At 43.8% G+C, this 20,423-nt stretch overlaps 1 protein-coding gene across 3 annotated transcripts in view; it reads right to left on the bottom strand.

The window, feature by feature from the left end:
• Positions 1–30: 30 nt before the first annotated feature.
• The window catches only part of MLLT1 (MLLT1 super elongation complex subunit), a 32,541-nt gene continuing 12,148 nt past the window's right edge, over positions 31–20,423 (bottom strand). The window contains exons 4-13 of one of the 3 annotated variants that reach the window (XR_014230276.1): positions 17,401–17,544; positions 15,699–15,824; positions 13,406–13,951; positions 9,602–9,689; positions 8,675–8,786; positions 7,292–7,391; positions 6,998–7,069; positions 5,126–5,197; positions 495–4,605; positions 31–108 (exon numbers count right to left, since the gene is read on the bottom strand). Coding sequence is in view for 1 of the 3 variants with exons in the window: in XM_082330987.1 (XP_082187113.1) it covers positions 4,477–4,605; positions 5,126–5,197; positions 6,998–7,069; positions 7,292–7,391; positions 8,675–8,786; positions 9,602–9,689; positions 13,406–13,951; positions 15,699–15,824; positions 17,401–17,544 (1,389 nt within the window). In the remaining 2 variants the exon portion in view is untranslated. The other 2 variants (XR_014230277.1, XM_082330987.1) reach the window with 2 other exon arrangements.

Genomic DNA, 20,423 nt, shown 5'->3' on the forward strand with positions numbered 1-20,423 from the left:
AAAGCTCCAAGGGCCAAAGTCGAGCCCTGGACTCGCGTTTCCTTTTCCCTTGCTTTTCACCTCGGTGGAGCCGGAGAGCAGCCCACTGCAGTACCGGCTTCCGTATTCCTATACAGAAATAACGAGGCGCTTTGGGAAAGGCTCGGTGCTGTCCAGGGAGCAGCAATACAGCAAACAAAAAACAAAAAAGCGCTTGAAGTTTTACTTTTCCATCTTACTTTATTTCACTTTTTCTAGAAAATTCCTCCATAGTTCCACAAATTTTAACAAAAAGTTTAAAATTCAGGACAAACAATCCTGTAACGTATTACAAACATGATTTTTTTTTTTTTTTTTAATCTTGAAGTTAGTCTTGGGCCAGCTGAATTTCTTACAGCTGAGTGAAGAACTCATTTCCCAACACAACTTTTAAAATCCTCAAGTGACAAGGTATTTAATACCTCGGCTCTAGGCAGAAATACAATTAAAAATTATCTAGAAGTTGAAGTACTTACATTTTTCTTTAGGAGTGCAAACTCATCTCGTCAGTTTTTGATGGCTATTTCGCGCCCCCAGGAAAGCGCTGCCCATCGATTTTCCTCGTTTTGGATGTAACGCTCCTCCAAGGTGCACAACGGTTGTCTACGGCATCGCCACGAGCGCCGGGCGCGCGGAGAGAAGCGTCGCCCGAGAACGCCGCCAACGCGACAGCCGAAACCTGCAGAACCAGAGCGACTCGGGCCTCTGCTGGCGGAGAACGTGACGGGGCAAGCTCCCTCAGGGAAGTTTAAACCTCTCTCACCATCAAATACGTTCAAGATCTCACAAAAACTGCTTCTGGATTGTTGCATCAATTGCTTTGCTAGTTCTGACACTACCACCGCGCACAGCAACAGAAGAACTGGTGGCAAAATCATTGCACTTCCATGTTTTCAGCCTGACCACGGCACAGCCAGTCTCGCTACCTCCGTCTCCAATATTCCTCAGCTGCTGTTTCGGGATCCAGCCAGCCTTACTAGCCTTTTTTTTTTTCTTTTTTTTTTTTTTTTTAATAGTAAATGTCAGTAATCAAAGCCTCAAGGCTTAATACATACGCAGACCAAGACGACAGGAAAATACTCCCGACCCCTCTTTTGCCCTTCAATACAACGGCCAAGGACAAAGGAAAAGCTGTGTCCTGATCTCACCTCCAACACGGTTCAGTTCAAAGCAACTCTGAAAGCCTTCGGACTGATCAGCACTGGCTCGTGCCGTCAGTAACAAGATGAAGGACACTGAAAAGTAACAGAATTCTGTCCATTTTCCTTGGAAAAACCATTATGGCTAGAAGTCAATTTTGGATATTTTTTTTTTTTTCCTTTTTTTTTTTTAACAATGCAAGCTACTACACATCCTCGAAGACCTGAAGCAATGCCGACAGCAGCACTGCCACCTCCTTCCTATAGTACAATAATCCATCCATGCTCTCAAGAGTGACACAAGAACAAACACTTTATCCACAAATACCTGTACACGGCATGTTCGAACAGCATTCAGCCAGCCTAGAGAATCTACACAGGGAACTCGTTCATATATAACTAGAAGGGGACACAAGATGAGGCCCAAATGCGACCATTCTTTGTTTGCAGAGTCATTCCTCCTGTGGTCCCCGACGCTACCACATACCCCAAAAAACAACAACTCTGTAGAACAACTAAGTACTTGCAAGAAACCTTTTAGTAACAAATCAGCATGTGCACACAATGGAAAAGAACTATTGCTGGGGGAACAATCCTAGTTCAGGTTTTCAAGGAGATTATAAACAGTCTAAAAAAAAAAAAAAATCCTTGTGTAAAATACTTCGTATAAAAACCAAACAAAATTCCTATCAATGCTCATTAGACTTCACGAAGAAAGTCGGTTCCAGGACAGGACGATGCCACAGCCGCGGGCGGGAGCCCCGGGCGCTTCCAGCCAGGGTCAGGAACGCGCTCCCACACGTGTTCTTGGAGCGGCCGGGAGCAGCGTCACCATTCAGATCTTAACGCGAGAAGGGGGCAGAAGGGAGGTGGCACCTCCGATCCCTCGTGGGGCAACTCTGGAGGCTACTGCTAGTCCCAGGAGAAATGCTGCCAGGGTGGGCGGCTCGGATGCAACGGCTGTGGGGGCAAGTTACCCGGGTGGAGAGAGGAGGCAAAGACCTCGGGAGATCTCAGGCTGAGGCTGGCTACCGCCGCTGCTCCTACTGCTTCAGGGACAGGACAACGTCACCCGCCTCGCCCTTCGCTGGGGGCAGCGGGCAGGAGGCACCGCGCACCAGGGGCCGCTCCGCATGCCCAGGGAGCCAAGTTTGGGGCCGCAGCGACCGCGCAAGGCTTGCCTCCTCCACGCCACAGAGCCAACAGAGACCATGAGCGGTTCGCACGTACCCACCACGCCTAGCACAGCACACGGGCGAGTCTGTGACACTCGTGGACCGCGCCTGCCGTCCTCCGCCACGGTGCATCCCGCTGCCAACCAAGACAGAACCGCAGCTCCTCCTCTTCCCGCTGTCCTCCACCTTCTCCGTGTACATTTGCGCACAGGGTTTCTATCCAGGCTTGGCGTTGTCCATCAAGAAAGAAAACAGCTGAGATCACTGTCGTGACAGGGTTTGCACCTGGCATGAGCTTGATTTTTTCTTTTTTTTATATATATATATATACACACACACACACACAAGACACATGAAAGATGGTACAAAGACAAAATTAATGGGAATCGGGTCAACATGACCCAACTCAAACAAGCTTATCATCATATTGCCACTTAAGTTGATTAGTTGCAACATTTCCATGATAAAGAAAGGGGTAACCCAAAACAAGGGACTGCAATTTCATAATGGAGAAGGGACAGCGAACCCTGGAGCGATGCAACCCCCCGGCTCCCACCCGCGGCTCCCACAGGTACGGAGGTCCGCTCGTGAGCGGAGGGCTCCTCCGGACCGCTGCTCTCCTCCTCGCTGCCTGCAGCCCACTTAACATTTGGCAAAAGCTTACACGCTGATTGGAAAAACTGAGCAATTCTTCAAAAAAATACTGAATTTAGGGAACGGGAGTGTAATACAGTTTTGATGAAAGCTACAGGACTTTCCTCACACCCACCTAGACAACACTTGGAAGTCAATACTAGTTGAACTAGAAATATATGAGAGGTTCTGGATTAGTGTTTTCTGTTTCCTGCCGTTTCTTGAACAGGCAGCGGGGCGGGAGAGGGAGGAGGAAACAAACCTGCCTTCACCTGGTTCTTACATCAGCGTTTTCCAGGTATGTCCCAAGACAAAATTCTCCCTTGTTTTGGTTTTCCCAAAGTACAGCCACTACTATAGGGGCCACTGTAGGAGATTCCTCTTTGAGAACATAGAACAAAACCAATCACGTATTTTGGCAAAGTTATTAAACACTGACAAATGAAAAGACGACAGGTGAGCCCCTTCCAGAGCACAAAATGCTTTGAAGATTGCTGTTCAGCTTTCATACACTAAAAATTGTCCACAAGAGGCATTTTAACAAACAAGTCAAATCTTATTAAGCGCCCTTCCCCTGCCATAGCCATTAAAAAACATAACAGAAAAACACACCCTTAAGATCATGAGACCCAACTAGGCCCTTCTTATACATACAGTACATACATATATATAATATATATATAAAATATACAGCTTACAGTTTTGTAGTCCTATTACAGTTAAAGCAGACTGAAAGGAGTGAGACTTTGTTTAGGAGCTCAGATCAACAAACAAGACATCTCAAAACCCCAGCGGGAGACAGCAGATTCTAGAGGCCTCTTCAAAGAGCACGAACTGTCTCTGCAGGAAGCTGAAGGCCCTGCGCGTGGAACGATGCCCTGGAGGAATCGGGAGCCAAATTACAGCAGTGCTCTGTACCGAACCGCGGCAGAACTAACTTGCGAGCGATCAAAACTGGAATCTGTCCACTCTCCTCTGCAGCAGACCAGCAGGACCCCTGGGAAGCCTCCTCTGTCATCAGTCTCTCGGCTAGCTTTGTAAAAGCCAATCTTGCTTACACAGCACGAACGCTTCTTCACAGAGCTGGAGGAAACGGGACTCACTAGAGCTCTCCGCAGGCAGGCCGGTCCCTAGATTTGGTGAAGAAAACATCGTCCACACTTCTTCGGATCTCAGAGACGCCTGAAAATGTGCTCTTAAAACACAGTTTCTTGAAGTAAAACCAAAAAGGTCACGCTGTGCAGCTAAGTGCAGCACATCTTTTGCTCTACTTAGGACCTGTGCCCAAGCGTACTTATGAAGCTAGGGAGGACAGACTCAGCAATACGGGCGCTTGTTTGAAGCCTACAAGAAAGTGCAGCTGGCTGTGCATTCATAGAGCATGGCTGTTCTCTAAGGCAGTGCTTCGGGTGAATCAAGAGAATAAGAAGGCCTAGTTCCATGGGTTCGTTTCCTGGTACCAATAAACGGGATTTCTGGTTTCAAAAGCAGCCTGCTTCTAAGGCCAAGCGTCATGTCGCTACTGCTTCCAAGTAGCTCTGCAGCTTACGGACGGTCGTCTCATCCAAGGAGAAGAGGTCAAAGTCAAAGGTTGTGTTGGTAACATTAAAATGCCCGGTTTCCTCAATGAGATTTACAATCTGTACAGAAAGGAGACAAGCAGAGATGTATACAGAGACCCCATAAAGATTAAGCACGGCAGAAAGGCCAGCAGATACAGAGCAACCCACCCAGTCCTTTTCTCATCCCTTTAGAGGAGCTCCAGAGAGGAGAATGTCTCACAACATGACGGGAATCCTCTCCCAAAAAAGCAAACCAGCTCCGCCTGCATGCCTGGCTAGCTCCGTCCCAAAAGCGACGTGGGCACATTTCTTTCCTTTTAAATTAGACCGAGAGCGCCCAGCTTTGGGACCGCTACCAGGGTGGCAGAGGAAAGATGCGCAAACCACAGTTCTGTATCTTTTCCAACAAAAACATTGCATGCACATCTGATTGCCTTTTTTTTTTTTTCTACATATCTTTGCTTTCAGAGTGAACCCGACCCCTCGTGAAGGAGAGGCCAGTGAAAGGTCAAGCATCACAGGGGTCCGGCTGAGACCCTGGGACACAAAGATTACCAGGGTACAATGGCTTGCCAGAAAGCTGACAAATGATCTCTACCTGCTGTAGCACATTGCGCTCTCGTAGTGCCATTAGTCGCCTGTGAAGCTCCACTAATTCATCAGTGTAGGCCTGTAAAGGAGGCAGGAACAGAAATAGTGACATATGTGGCATGTTGGTATGACTGCCAAAGTGACTTTCCTAGCGAGGATCAGAGGAACTTGAGGCCCTTTCAGACGTGTTCCTATTCCCAATTTTTCCCTAAATTTTTTACTGCCTCCTCCATCCGTATCAAGTACTGGGAGACTCAAGACTTCCCATAAATATGGATGGTCTGAAGACCATCAGCAGGACTATTTAATGACACCATTAAACAAACAATTAACCAGCTTTAAGAAGTGGTCAGAACCTTTGAGCTTAGAGGACCTCAACAAGGTGAAGTTCATCTCGGTGAACTTCAGCGTGGGTTCTTCATCAGCGGGTTGTACTAATAAACTACTCATTACCTGAAAATACCTGCACCGCTGCTCAGTGACCAACGCCCCAGCAATCTGCTGAGCAACGATTTGTGTTTCGGTAAGGAAAAAATTCTTTGAGTGCACTGTATTCCCAGGTAGTTTTACATACACCACAATGGGAAGCGCAGGATTGTTTACAAGCTCAACATTTTAATTGTTCTTATATAAGGATGATTTGGTTGTTGGTTTTGTTTGGGGTTTTTTGGGGGGGGTTTTTTGTTTTTTTAATTTAGGCAGCCAACAAGGCAAGCTTCTCTTGGCACACTATTGCTCCCAGGGGATAGATTCTTATCTGTAAAGCTGCCCCAGAGTTGTTCATGTCTGTATCAGCAAAACTGAACTCATTTAAGTAATTGTACCAAGGCAAAAAACCCACCAAACCCAAAAACCCCAAACCCCATGAAATATACCCCTCCCCAGCACATTCACGCAGAGAAAAGCATTTTTCCCAAAACACCCAAACGGTACTGAACGCTATGCTTGCTGGGAGAGCTAGTATCTTTTATAAAACCTCTGACAGCTGGAAAAGCTGATGGTATTTCAGGCGCTCTCTTCAATGGGTCTCAAGGGTGTCCCCTTCTATCTATATTAAGTAGTCTAATAAAAGATACTATTACCTACAAACCTTGCCTCAGCTAAGCCATCTCAGCGACGGTTAACAGTATTTAGTGGTCAAAGACTTTGTAGCTAGCAGGAGACTCAGATGCAAGTATCTCAAGATCACACTTCAGACCTAACCTTTAGGGATTAACCTGTGCTGCATTCTCCTCTTGAAGAACTATTCAAACACACAAGTGAGAGCTGCAGCCTGATTCTTTGATTACTGCAAGGACCTCAATGATTAGACTAAGGAAAAGTATTAAGCTCCCATTTGATTGATTTCTTTATGAAAAAAACACAGTGGGAGAACTTTCTGGACAACTGGGGGGGTTTGGCTATTTGCTTGTGAGTTAGCCATGCTTTAGGAGCATGTACGCTGCTCAGCTTTCCTTGGAGGCAAGAAAGAAGGGAATTTCATTGAACAAAGGTTTCAACTAAACCAGCAAAGCGGAGCATCAAACAATCTTTAATTTGTAAGATCAAAGACAGATGAAAATTGCTGTTTAATGAAGAGGCACTCGCCACTGCCGCAGCAGCCAGATCATTGGTTCAGACAAAGGGCAAACAAATAAAACAATTTTAACATTTTGCATGTGGAAACGACCTGGGGGGTCCATCGATTTAATAGACACACAGTTTCTGCAGTGTCATTCTCCAAATTCTGTCCTTTCAACATCTGGTTTTCATTATACTCAAGCTTTTAACCTGCCAAGGCAGAACCATCTGAACAGGCTAGGCTGATTCCAATTGTTTTCTACACAGAAATGTTAGTGAGCATCCCACAGTTCTATGATATGTAAATCCTCAAACATACCTTGTCATATGTTCCCTTCTTCAGGATCTTCTCTGGCTTGTTACAAGACTCTGGGCTTTTTCTTCCAGATGCCTGAGGGTAAAAGAAATCAACATCAGGGCCAAAATGAGCTCAGACAACATGGTGGCTTAATGGTTTGGATGCACAGCACTGAACAGAGAAATTACCTGTCTGATGAAGACAGTGAAATAGGGAAAATTTGGTGCAAGTCAGAACTAACACCATGGACTGAACACAATGCAGGAACCAAGAGTGGTGGAAAGCAGCATTGTATGGGCGCGTAGGATGCAATACCTTATTATTTGCTGGGGGCAGTTTCTGACCAGGAGGTGGCTCTCGACTTGGCAGGCAGGAATCTGCACTGTTATCGCTGTCGCTGTCACTAAGGCTCAGTCTGAAAAACAAGCAGCAGAGAATTAGCATCGCCAGGTAACAGGAAACTTACTTAGCTGTCAACTGAACCACACCGAGTTAAGTGAAATTCTCTTCTTTATTATAGACTACTGAATTGTCTGGGAGAAACAGTCAGTCTGTAATTTCCAAGATCTCTTTTTTCCCAGCTGATGTCGCCTTTGCCATCTTCCATTCCCTGAGCCGGCAGAGGAGGGAGCTTTAGTTTACCCATTACAGCTAGCAGTTCAACCCTTTCATACACAAGTCCCTTAGGACAACTGAGTAAGTACCACCTGATTTTCATTTTGGGGATTCATTCCAAGGTCTCCGAGTACCTGCATGAGGCTTACCAACACCTCCACTGAGAACACAGGCAAAAAAACCAAAAAATGCATATAGTGTTTCTGTTGTGACCTTTGAGGTTTACTATTTATTCTCATTCTTCTTGTGGCACTACAGATGTATTATAGCAGGTATCCTACTTTTGATAAGCCTGAAAAAACGTTTATTACCTATCCCCTAAAGGTCTAAAAAGTGTCCTTCAAAGTCTCTCCATTCCTCTTTAGTTGATTATGACAGAGCGCACCAACGGATTTTTTTGTTTGAGTTTTTTTTGGTGAACGCAAGCATCATTTGAAATTGGCAGCTGCTATGTGCGCCAAACATTTGGCTTCAAATATTCAGCCTGAGACTCGAGGTTTTGGCTACAACAGCGTTTCCTGAAGGGAGAAGGATGAAATTCAACTATTTCCACTGACTAAAGCAGGAAACAGCTGTTAATCAAGTCCCATAGGAGTCAAGTAACCAACTGTCAGCACGCGCTATTGGCAAAGGCTAAGACTTCTCAGTTTTGTATCAGTCGTATGCAGTAAGAAGAGCACACATGCTGACAGCCTCCACAACACTTCTCTAATCTCGACAGATCAAAGGTGTCACGCACCATTCAGCTCAGCAGAGATCTGAAGATGACAATTAGGTGACTATTTTAAGGGGCTCAGTCACCAACACCTGCAAGCTCAACACATACCCAATGGCTTCCTCCCTTTGAGCTCCGGTCATCCCTCCGCATCCAATTCTGTTCTCACCCTGCTGTTTTCATCGGCTCTGTCCCCCCACCCCGTGCTAAGTACTCCACACATCTGCCCTTTCTCTCCTTCTCTCACACTTTCCTCTCACGCGTAGCCCCATCGCTTTGATTCCTCCCTCCAAATGGAGGGCACACAAAAATACCAAACGTGGAGGACAAAAAGACAACAAACATCTTTCTTCCCGATTTGTTACCACCTGGAATCCCGGCTGACTGGGTTGGCTTTGACGGCTGCCTCTTCTCCAGAGGAGCTGTCATCATCATCTGACTCCTCCGACTGCAGATCTTCCACCATGGAGCGCAGCGGGCCTGGGATCAGAGGGGAGAAAGCAATTCAGCACTAGGACACGTGCAGCAGAACTCCATCCGAGCCAGCTGATCTAAACTGGATTAGTTATTATTAAGATACCTCAAAATTTCTCCATAAAATGTCACTGGTATTTTCATTTTGCACAAAGATATTGCTAAAAGACACTGTATTCCAGTCTCAAAACTAAAGCAGAGTTGACAAACGTTACAAGTGCCGTAAAGCCATCCTAGCCTCCCCCCCCAATCCTCCCCCTCTCTTCTGAAATGAAAGCAAAAGGACACATTTTTCATGCGTTTGGGGACTATTTTAAATGTCACTCAAGAGACAGTACTTGTAGCAACACAGCATTTGCTAAGGTTAGAGCATTTACTATTGCCGCAGTATATCTCTTTGGATTATCAGTGTCTGAAAAAGAAGCTATGGTATGCACTGACAAAGTGATGAATGTCACGTTTATAATTTTTAATAAAACATATATGAGATTGGAAGAGAAATATTCTGGTGACACTATAGATCAAGCAGCAGCAAACACATCTATAAACCAAGGCAGAAACCAAAGTCAACAGGGAAAGAACCAAATCCAGAGAGATACCCTACTCATAAATCAACTGCCAAAACAAGAAAAATACTTGTTCATGATTACGCTGTGACATTATTGCCTTTTCTTGCTGAAGCGTCAAAGCTTCAACACATGGCTGCATACAAGAAACTGTATTAGCCTTATATATGGTGCTGGGAAAACAGATCTAATTCTCATGAGCCTTTTAAGGTTATGCAAGGAAGATTTTAGCAAAATTTATTTCTTGCAACACACCTTGACTGTGGTTCTGAGATGGCTCGAAATCAGAGTCAGAGCTGGAGTCGGAGCTGGAGCTGGAGTTGGAAGGGCTGGACTGGACAGACTTAACCCCCCATAAAAGGGAAAAAAAGAAAAAGAATCTTAACCTTTCTAATCTGGAAAACCAGCGCAGCGCACAAAGCACAGTGAGACAGAAGCATTTGAACACCCTACAACATCATACATCACTGAATACAGTTCTTGGAATTACAGAAAATATACAAGATGCAAGGTGAAGAAAAACGACATTGATGAAAACTTTGGGACGCTGTAGCTCAGCACTCCTGGGCAGCAGCATCAACAGCTCTCACCAAACCCCTTCACGCCATTAGTTTCAAATAGCCTCAAGTGATGAAATACAGCATCTGAAAAACGTCCAAGTGAAAAAACCCTTACTTTGAAATGTGAAAGGTGACCAGCATACAACCTAGAACAATTAGCAAAGCCCTCTTAAAAAGTGTATTTATTGTAACCCACCAACATTCCCTCTGAACACCTCGTACTGCGCATTAAACGTGGAAAGCATGCCTAGCCTAACTAGCTCGCTTGACTCCAAAATTAGCTCTAATTTATTACTACACCCTCAAAACAGTTGTTTCTACACCAATTTGAGCAATCCACTGTACTGTTTCCAGTTTATTGTGAAAACATAACGGAAAACAGATATACTCTACCGAAACCAACTCCACTGACTGCCAGTATTCAGCAGAAATGCCAGGAGCATACTGTGCAGTAAGAGTAAAAAGATATGATGGACTACTGCTAATAACAGCATCGAGAAACAAAGTTTTCATGCTAGGTATGTTTTTAACATAAAACCAGATATCGTGCGGCAATCACCTGCTTTAGCTTAACGGACCACGAGGTGGCAGCGAAGGCTAAATCAAGGATTTCATCCCCGATAGCTGCGGCGACTATTACGATAACCTTAAAGGGGGTTTTGTTACTCAGTGGGATCTAGTTTAGAAGATTCTCAATGTACTGTAATATTATCTTGCCTTTTTAAAAGTAATTCCCTCGAAATTTAGCATTTCAATTTCATTGCACCATTCCTGGGAATCTACCTATTACTTCCACTACCAAATCCTAGTAAAATCACACATTCCCATTGATCAATCAACTTTATTGCAGAAATTGTTAATACTCTAAAAACATCGTAAACAGATAGAAAGAGGCCCATCAGCAGCTTTGGGCACTAATAAGTGAAAGCGGCGGCAGGACTTTCAGCCCTTCCCTATAATTTGTCACCCAAGTACTGTTAAGAGTTTCATTTATTCAACTCTAAGAAGGCAGGGAAAAATGTCAAAAAGGGGCATTACCACCCTTGTGAATTATTCAGTAGCAAAGGAGAATAATTTAATAATTCCAGCATCTGATAGATTGGCACATTGCAGCAGCTCTATTTGTTTAGAAAAATTACAACATGAAAGTAAAGAGCAATATTTTCGAGATAAGGGAGCACAGCTCTTGCGTCTTACCCACAGATTCAATCCTAACATCCTTCATTCCTGATAATCTGGCAGGTGTTCCCTTAAAATGACTTAACAGGACCTAAGGAGCAGAAGTTGGAAGTTGTACAGACCCACGTCCCTCCTTTTGCCATTAACCCTATCAGCTATTTCAACCATTTCGGAGGCACCCAGCTGGACCTGCTCTGCATGCTCAGGCTGCAGTTACTGTCACCGCGATATGACAAAAGCACATGCCGACAATGGAAAAAAGCAATCCTGCCCTCACATCTCAGCCTCTCCCTTTTGTCAGCACTAGCATTTAGGCAGCCAAGCATGAGGCCAGCTCAGGGAACTGGACTTGATGGGGGAAGGAAAAAAAAATAAAAGGAAAAAAGAAAAAAAAAAAAGGACAACTAACTTTCAGCAGGAGCTGAAATGGAAGGAGAAACTCCTCCAGCCCATTGCAAAGTCACACGAGCTCTCGTGCCAGCAGCACAAATGAGAGCAAGACTGTTCCTTTCAACAGCAGCCTGCAAAGATGTCAACTCAAAGCAATCGTGGAGTTGCAGCCTCAGAGCATGTTGCACAATACGTTGGCTGCAGCAGCAAAGCTGATTTAAGAGTTTCCGGGCCCCGGTCCACCTCCAGCTGCTCATTCGCTTTAGTGATGTGGCTTACCACACAGATGCACAAACAGCTGTACCAGTACAAACGATGGAGTAGCAAACTGCAGCATTGGGAGCAAAAAGAACCCCCCAGGGTGGAAAAGGAACTCAAACAGTCTTCTCTGCTGATGCCAATGCATTATACAGTTATACCCTTAAGCTTCAAGTTCCACAGAAACCTAAGCTGATCTGGCTGCAGCTGCCACGGTTCCCCCTCCATCACACCGAGTATTCCTACCCTCCTTCTGGGCTAGCACTCAAATACCTCTGTCAAGCATCCAAGAGACACGAGCGCTGGTGCAAGAGAGGACACAGAAGCATACAACGCTTGGCGGGGGCAGGACGGGACTGCAGCAGACACCGTGGAACCACAACCAGAGTTTGTGGTTTCACAGAACACTCTGAACAGCGCTATCAGCTTACAGCTGCATGGCGAGTCCCGAGGGGATGACGACACCTACGAAATACTGAAGTACGAGACACTCGGGACTTCATAGAGAGCAGCAGAGTACCGAAGCCCGCAGTCAGGGCCACGTATCGTTGTATAGAACCGAGGAGCTTGCTACAACCGATGCGCTTCAGGTACAAGGCTAAAAGTGGAGAGGAGCCGCTGCTTTTTAATGCGCAAGCTACGCATTTAATCAATCTGGAAAAAAATCTTTGCCAAGTAACTTGAATTAACACTTCCCCAATAAACTCTTCTACTGGGAATCTTTTGAAAAAAAATCCTTTCTGAAATAAACACATCAATACTTACTGTATCGTGGTGCTGATTAAATCATAGTATGAATTGTCCCAAGAAGATTTATTCTAGTAAAACAAATCTTTCTAGAAGCGGTCAGTAGGAAGTAGTGCAAAAATTCATGTGATATTATCCTGCAAATCCTATTAAAAGATACATGGCTTCTTTATAGCAAATACAAAATATACAAGCTAAGAGAATAGCGAGAGTCCGGATTTAAGTTGTGTCCTTCCCCTCCTACTTTTTTTTTTTTGCCTTCTTTTGGAAAACTATTTTTAGAGGACAGAGGGTGAGGAATGTTCTTGGTTGTAAAAAGGAAAAAAATATTTAGACAGCTTTTAAAAATAGTAGTACAATAACATAATTTGTTTTATATTTTACAACACAACTTATTTAGGTTTAGTGGCATGTGGTTGTATTTTGAGCTTTAGCCAATAGCACATTTCTTACAGACCATGTCAGGAACAGGGTTTTTTATTTACATTTTAATACTGGAGTTTTTTTCAGAAACAAAACTGAAATTATTTCCTCCTGTTCTGATTTAAGATCACGTTCAAAAACATTATGTTATCATAAGCAGGTAGGAAGTGTATCTACGCCTACTATGCTCTAGCTCTATAAATGTCACTGCACTGCAAGGGATGAACGAGAGACCAGAACCTTAAACCCCAACCTTTAGGTAACTCTGCCTGCAGATAAATCTAAATAGAACTGCACATCTGAAACCGGAGGTAAACCAGGTAGCAGTAATGATTAATACTGATAGGATTTTCCAAGAGTTTTATTTGAGATACAACCCAGCCTAAGCATTTGCCGATCTGGTTCTCTGTCTCATCTGAGGGAATATTTTTCAACATCTTTTTCATGCGGGGATTTAAGCAGCACGCTTAAAAACTCTGGTAAAGGACAAATCCCTACTCACCTCTGACTTGAAGGAAGTTTCATCCTCTGAATTTGACTCCTCCATTTCCACAGGCTTTTTGATCTCCTTGGCCTCACTTTCAGATTTTACCTTTTCCACTTTGGCATTCATCTTCTCCTTGGTTTGCTTCTTCTCTGGGTATGAGGAAGACGAGGTTCTGGGAGATGTCCCTAGGATATTCTTTACCCCTTTGGAGCTACTCTTTTTTTGTTTTTTGGCACTAGGCTTTGGTGACTCCACGTTGGAGGGCCTCTTGCTGGAAGACTTTAACTCCGGCTGTGGCCCACCCTTTGGAGAAGTGTTCTCCAGTTTGGTCTCCTTCACGGCCAGTTTTGGTTCCTTGAAAGCAGCTTTTGGAGGTGCCTTCTCCTCCTTAGGCAGTTTGTTCTCAGTTGGTTTTCTGGAGGAGTCCTTCAAAGGCTTGTTTTGTTCTCTTTCAAGGTCTTTGGAGGAGTTTTTACTCTCAGAGTCTTTTCTTGGCCTCTCTCTGTGCTCCTTGGTTACTTTGTGTGGCTTAGATGCCTTGCTACTTTCCTTGTTTGCATCCTACAATTCAGTAACAGAAACATGCAAGCTAGGTATGAAACTGAAGCTCTGCACAGAATTATAAAACACATTCTCATAAATCACACTGAAGCATTTGTTTCATGTAGACATCCACCCACAGCTGCCTAATGCACTTATCTGCCTCTGAGTATCCAGATTTCCCTGAAGCTGAGGGACAGACATTGGCAGTAGGCACTTAAACATCCACACTAGGACAGGATGAAACACATTTCGAACGCCTGTTCCTTTCCATGGTCTATAGAAGGAGGCCTATAACCATCTATAGATGTTTAGTTCAGATTTAATCTGCAGGGTTAACATCTGAAGCCATGTAAGAGGAAACTCACTCTAGCCGTGTTACACAAAGCTATACTTCACACCACGTTTTAGGGGAAAAAAAACCAGCAACTAAAGAGATTTTTTTTTTTCTTTAAGGTTAAATCACACCCATGGCAAATGCAAGTTATGTTCACAGCGTAGCCCCAACTCACCACATCAGCCACACCGCAACTTGACAAAAACCCGAATGCCCCCACAACCATAAGAGGGCCAAAGTCTCCGATATCAGCAGGCATTTTATCACCTTTAATAAGAGCTTTAAGACACCAGTCATTAGGACCCTGCCTATCCTACGAGCCAGGTACGCACGAAGGCAAAGGAGCACTTCCCTTTGCGAATTGCATGTGAACACAAAACTCTCCTGGAAGTGGGTCTTGCGGGGAGACACTGGAGCATGAACTGGAGACGCTGAGGCGCAAACCCACGTGCACCTCTGAGGGCAACCTGGAGGAAGAGCAGCAGGAGACTATTCTCTCTTTAGCTACTGGCAATTTTCACCAGAGCTTGGGTCAGCGCCCTTTATTTCTCTTCCGTCTTCTCTGTTTTCTAACGCTTAATTCCTGACCAAAATTAAATCAGCCACTAATAGGTAAGTCATCTTTATTCTGTTTCATAACATCAACATCAGAAGACACGACCGAAGTGCCAGAAGTGTTTAGAGCCCTGAACAAAATGGATATCAGAATTGAATTACACCATGAAATGAATTACCGTTAATATTTGTGACTGTTCAGGCTGATAAAGTGTATGTAATCTGCTTCAAAACACACTGCCTGTGGATTGTTTCTCTTATATAGAATCACACAAAAATAGCTTCATCACACAAGTGAAAAAAAGAAAACTTAAGCTGCTTCTGAAGTCTCAAAAACTAGATACTGCTGGATGCAAACAGCACGTCTTGAAATCACTAGTTTGACCAAGTGCAGTATATTTTACGTTCTTTACACCACTACGCTAAGTTGTCCTAGTGACAGAGGAAGTGCGGACTCTCTACTCAGCCTTGCTGCTAAGAGAAACGACGACTTCAGGCACAGCTTTACATGAGAGAGAGGGAAAGATCCACATAATTCATCCTCAGCATCAAGGATACAAGCCAGAACAATCAGAGAGGACTTCATTCAACTTTATCTGCTATAGCAGATTAGGAGGAAGATATGGTTCACCAAAAAATGCCAATCTCGGACATTTAATTTTCTTTTCAAAATTTCCCTGGAGAGAAGTCTAGCAAATCATAAAAAGGCCTCCTAAATTATTATAAGTTCCAGACCATTAGCTAGTGAACTACAGAGTAAAAGGAAGATGTTTTCAGCATCAGAAATAGCCAGAAACAGCTGCTAAACAAACTCTTAGCAGCACATCCTAAAAGACTTCTTCACCTCAGGGTGACACAAAAGCATGCTTCGCTGACCTTTGACCCATGGGATGGTTTGGTCTTCTTGGGATCAGAGAAGGCAGAGAGCGGTATTGTGGGTAACATCGGATAATCGGGACTTGGCCTTGAAACAGTTTCTGCTCCTTCTGGCATTACCATCACCTAGTAATAAAGAGGAGAAAAATTATGTATGAGTAACGCTGCATGGACTGTTAACACATGATTATGTTAAGTCACTTGCTCAATTAACACACTATTATTCATCTTTTGAATGTTTTTTTCCCCTGCTTAAAGGCCATAAAAAGATATTGTCTAGGTAATGCTCAGTTTCAAGGCAACTCCTCAAATAGAGAACATTAAAACCACAAAAAAATGAAAGGCGACATGCAATATCAAGTATCTTTCCCAAAGGGAACTCCAATATTCTGAGCACAAGCAGGCAATAAAGCTTTGGACAAGAACTGTGTGTTCTGCCGCAAATGCTCTTATCCTGCAAAAGGGCAGCAAGGTAAATCCAGAAGGAATGAGCAAGACTTCATCAAGTTAGGAGAAGCTGAAATCACTCATTCAGGGGAAAAAACCAAAAAGCAGGACTTGGGTCTCTCCCTTGACAAGATCTTAACACCAAGCACTGAGCTCCATGAAACACCTTCTTCTTACCTCCTCTATATTCTGTCAGAATAATCACAGATCAAACGCCTCGATCCATAAGGAATACAATGAAAGTCCGAGAAAGCAAATGATGTTCTAGCCATCCTGTGGCTGAAATAAGCACTCTCCTCTTTGTGCCCAATATGGAAAAGCGCTGGCACACTGAGGAAGATCTGGACAGACCCGCTTGGAATACTTGCCACTCTTGAGATTTATTATTGACAAACTTACCCACAGCTTTTTACTTTTTTAATTTTTCAGGCTAGAAACATGTTTTTTCAGAAGAAAGTTTTGCCAGCAATTAAGACCATCTTGAATAAAGTCCTCGAATGGAACATAATTATACATTACCATATATGGGGGTGTCTCAGAATACAGTCTTGACGTTCTCTGTCTGGTTAAAAACTTCATGCACTTTGGGGCTTGCACTAATTTGCCTAGATCTTGTAGTTATCATTTATTGAGTCTATCACTGCATATTACTTTCCCAGTAGTAAGAGTTCATCCACTGTAGCGACCCGTATCTTATTGTGCCTTCAGGAGTGTATCTGGGTTTTCCCTCCCACGCCCATTTTCACTCTAAATTCTAACGCTTTTCCTTAATTTTTTTATTATCTAAGCCACAAGCAGCCGACCTCAGGTTTAGGGGACATCTATTGACCAGGAAGTGCTAAGTATTAAGCTCTCCTGTGGCAAAAATGAGTAAGGAACACACTGGAAGCCTCTCCCTCTTCTATACTGATACAGCTCACGACAGTAGGAAGGTCACAGATAACTGTAACTGCCTGATGGACAGCGTGCAACATCCACAGAAGATTTCCATTTCCAGAGGGGTTTTAGTGCTTTGATATTAATGGTCACATTTAAATTGAAAATGAAGTACCACCAATCACACAAGCAATGGTTTAGTTCTGCTTCAAGTGCTGCAGTCGTATAACCAGGAGTAAAAACTGGCTGGGTCATCCTTTAGATGAACACAGAAAACTGCAGCCTGCTGGGCTGCAGCTGAAAAGGAACCCCAGAGCCAAACAAGATCACTACACATTTTAGCAGAAGCTCTTCAAATCTCCAATCCCCCGGCACTTACCCCTCCAGCCCTAATGAGCTTGCGTCTGAATTCCTTGGTGGGGTTGTTGAAAGTCAGTTTCTCACAACGAAGGTGGTTCACAGGTGGATTTCCCTCCAAATTTAAGAACAGGTCGTATGTGAAACAAACCTTTTTCGGCTCCTCCTAAAAAGAAGACAGACTTTGGGAAAACGGAAGAAGCTTGGCAAGCACAATAAGGCAGAGGATTCAAACACTCACTCCTGAAAATCCCAAATAAACCACTAAGTGTTGCGTTCACAGAGTTTTTCATCATGAGATCAGAGAGCTAGAACTTAAACTATTTGTGCCTAAAGTGCCTGAAGTTACCATACCGTTCATCAGAAACTCACGCATGGCTTTTCACTGCAAAAGCAATGCACGGACAAGGATACTGCCTGACAATTGTCTGTTTAAAGCTGTTCAAGTCTTCCTAGGAAAGCAGATTCACAAGCTTTATCCACTATTCTGTTTTCACTGAAATTCAGGTCCTATCTCCTTTGGGAAGCAACTGAACTGTAAGTATCAATATTAAGAAAAGCATAATCCTTTATTTAGAGAAGGAACAACTTCTGAACTCACAGGATTTCTGCGGGTACTGAGAAAAGATTAAACGCAATGGTAAAAGGATGACTCGTTTTGTAAAATCCTTTTTAATATTCATATTGCAGGGGCTGAATGGGAAGATATCCTAGGCTTTTGAACTTTCCAAGGGCACTTTCACTGAAGAAATCTGGAGTTTGTATGCATGTTGGGGATCATCTGCGCCTCACTGGTTTTGTTCCACCTGCTGCAGAAGCACAGCAAACACTCTGCATTTGCAGTACAGAGTGGAAGAAATCTCTTCCTTTTTTTGAAATTGCAAATATTGCATCCTGCTTGTATATTACAAATATCGAGGTGACATTTCCCGATATTATCTTGCATTCTGCATTTCAAGATGAAAACTCAAAATGTGGCAAAAGAGACTCTCCTGCAAACCACACAGAGCCTTACAGTACGTTCAGTATTTACATGAATGCATCCCACATGCCTCATTCAATGCGCAACATCAAGCGGCTGCACAGCAGTCTTTTCCACAATTCATATCCAGCAGCTCGATTTCCTGGTGTAGTTGCATTGTTGTACGGGAACAGACGCCGCAGGCTTCTAGCCCAAGCCATTAGATTTGCTGAAAATAGGTTGAAGCGTCAAACAGCTTCAGACCACACTGATTCCTGCTGTTTGCTTGGTGGATACTAACGTCGCTAAAGAAGCCATTTCTTGTACAAACTGTACCTCTAATAATAAGAAGTATGGTAGTCACCCCTGGTTTACATCAAAATCAGTACCCTATGCCCACCTGGGAGTCAAGTTCTTGGGTCCTGACTCCCCAAACAGGGGAAGGCAGACATCTAAGCAGACACATAAAATAGAAGAGTCTCACTTGTTAAAAGCAAGGACGTGCTACCAACACGAGGGTCTTCAGACCCTCTTTTGGAAAAGTCCTGAAGAATCCACGCACACTTGAAAGGGTTCAATGTCTACTGAAACAGATGAATGGGAAGAAGAAGAAAAACACTTGCAAAATACACTGCATTGTCATTTTCCTCTTTTGCTACAACCACTCTCATTAACGGAATCATTAGTGAGCTCTGCATGTGCGTGCTTACGCTGGAGTTCAAACAGCAGCTGTAGAGGGTCCCTCAAAGTCTAATAAACTTAAATGAAGGATGAAGAGAAATCCAAATGTGGCCTAAGAACCGTTTCTAAAATGCTTTTCCTAGTTTACAACATAGAATAAACTGATCTTGGATATATCAGCAAAAGAAAGCTTTAGTCAAAAGCTGTTATGCCATTACATTGTCAGAGCTCTGCTTTGTCATTTGCCTGTTCGCTTTCAGAGCAGGAGAGGGGCAGCAGATTAATTTCCCTCCTATTTTTTAGAGAGTCTCAAAAGCATCAGAGAACCTCCCAAATATTTATCGTACCTCTGTTGACAAGCTTCCACTTTTTGTAAAATTAAGACAATTTTTCAATGTGATTTTTCTCCAACTCAGAGATCACGACTGCCCTGGGAACCGAGCCCTAGCCAAGTACCATGATCATTAAAATATCCTTTGTATTGTCTCCGGCCGTCAGAAACCCCCCACCCAAGTGAATAGTTAAGATTACAGCACTCCTAAAAGAAGGCGTACAAAAGTCTCAAAGCAAAAAGCTGCAAATAAACATTCTTTCCTTTACTGCCTTCGCTGACAGCTAATGATTACAGCTCAAGACACTCCAAAGCTTAACCCATCTGGTCCTCCCTAAAAGGTTCTTCCCTCCAAACAACCACCAAGGGGAGGGGGGGCGGGCACGGGAAAGAAGGAAAGGAAAAAAAAAAAAGAAAACCAAGGAAAATCTCTCTCAATTGACCTGGACCTACACATCCTCTAACTTTAAATGGAAAGCCCCACTGAATCCACGGTGCCACACTTCAAAGCCTTTCGAAATAACATCTTGGGATCTACACACCCTGCTGCTTGGAGCTGCAACGGAGCGTAGGTACTTCTTCACCCTACGAAATTAGGTCCAGGCAGTCTGTTCTCATACTGCAACATACTCCTGCTTGAGTAGCAACTACATGGGCAAGCCAAGCTTTACTCTTAGATGATTCCACCTCCTGATACTAAACCCTTGATGCCAACAAGTAAAACTGAAAAGGGGAGAGGCTTACTTTCTGTGGGTATTTTATTGCTCTCTGAGACCATAAGCTTTTCTAAAGGGCCTTACTGCCAAGAAAGGCTTTAGAAAGGATGGATCACCTCCATTTCTAACTGGGAGATATTGCTGTTATTCAGATTAAAATTCAATGCTCAATTTGCAGACGAAATGGTTAACCTGATATGGCATCTCTGAGCAAGCCACCTTAGAACCTCAGTTTATACCTGCCCCTTAAATCTCACGATTCCACAGAATTCAACTAGGAGTGCGTACCACAAAGCTAGCACCAAGCTTCATTTGCTGTGAATCCCCCCAGTCCACCTCCAGCCTCCAAAGCCGAG

Source organism: Platalea leucorodia (genome assembly GCF_965183815.1).
Source record: "Platalea leucorodia genome assembly, chromosome: 21".
Classification (NCBI taxonomy): domain Eukaryota; kingdom Metazoa; phylum Chordata; class Aves; order Pelecaniformes; family Threskiornithidae; genus Platalea; species Platalea leucorodia.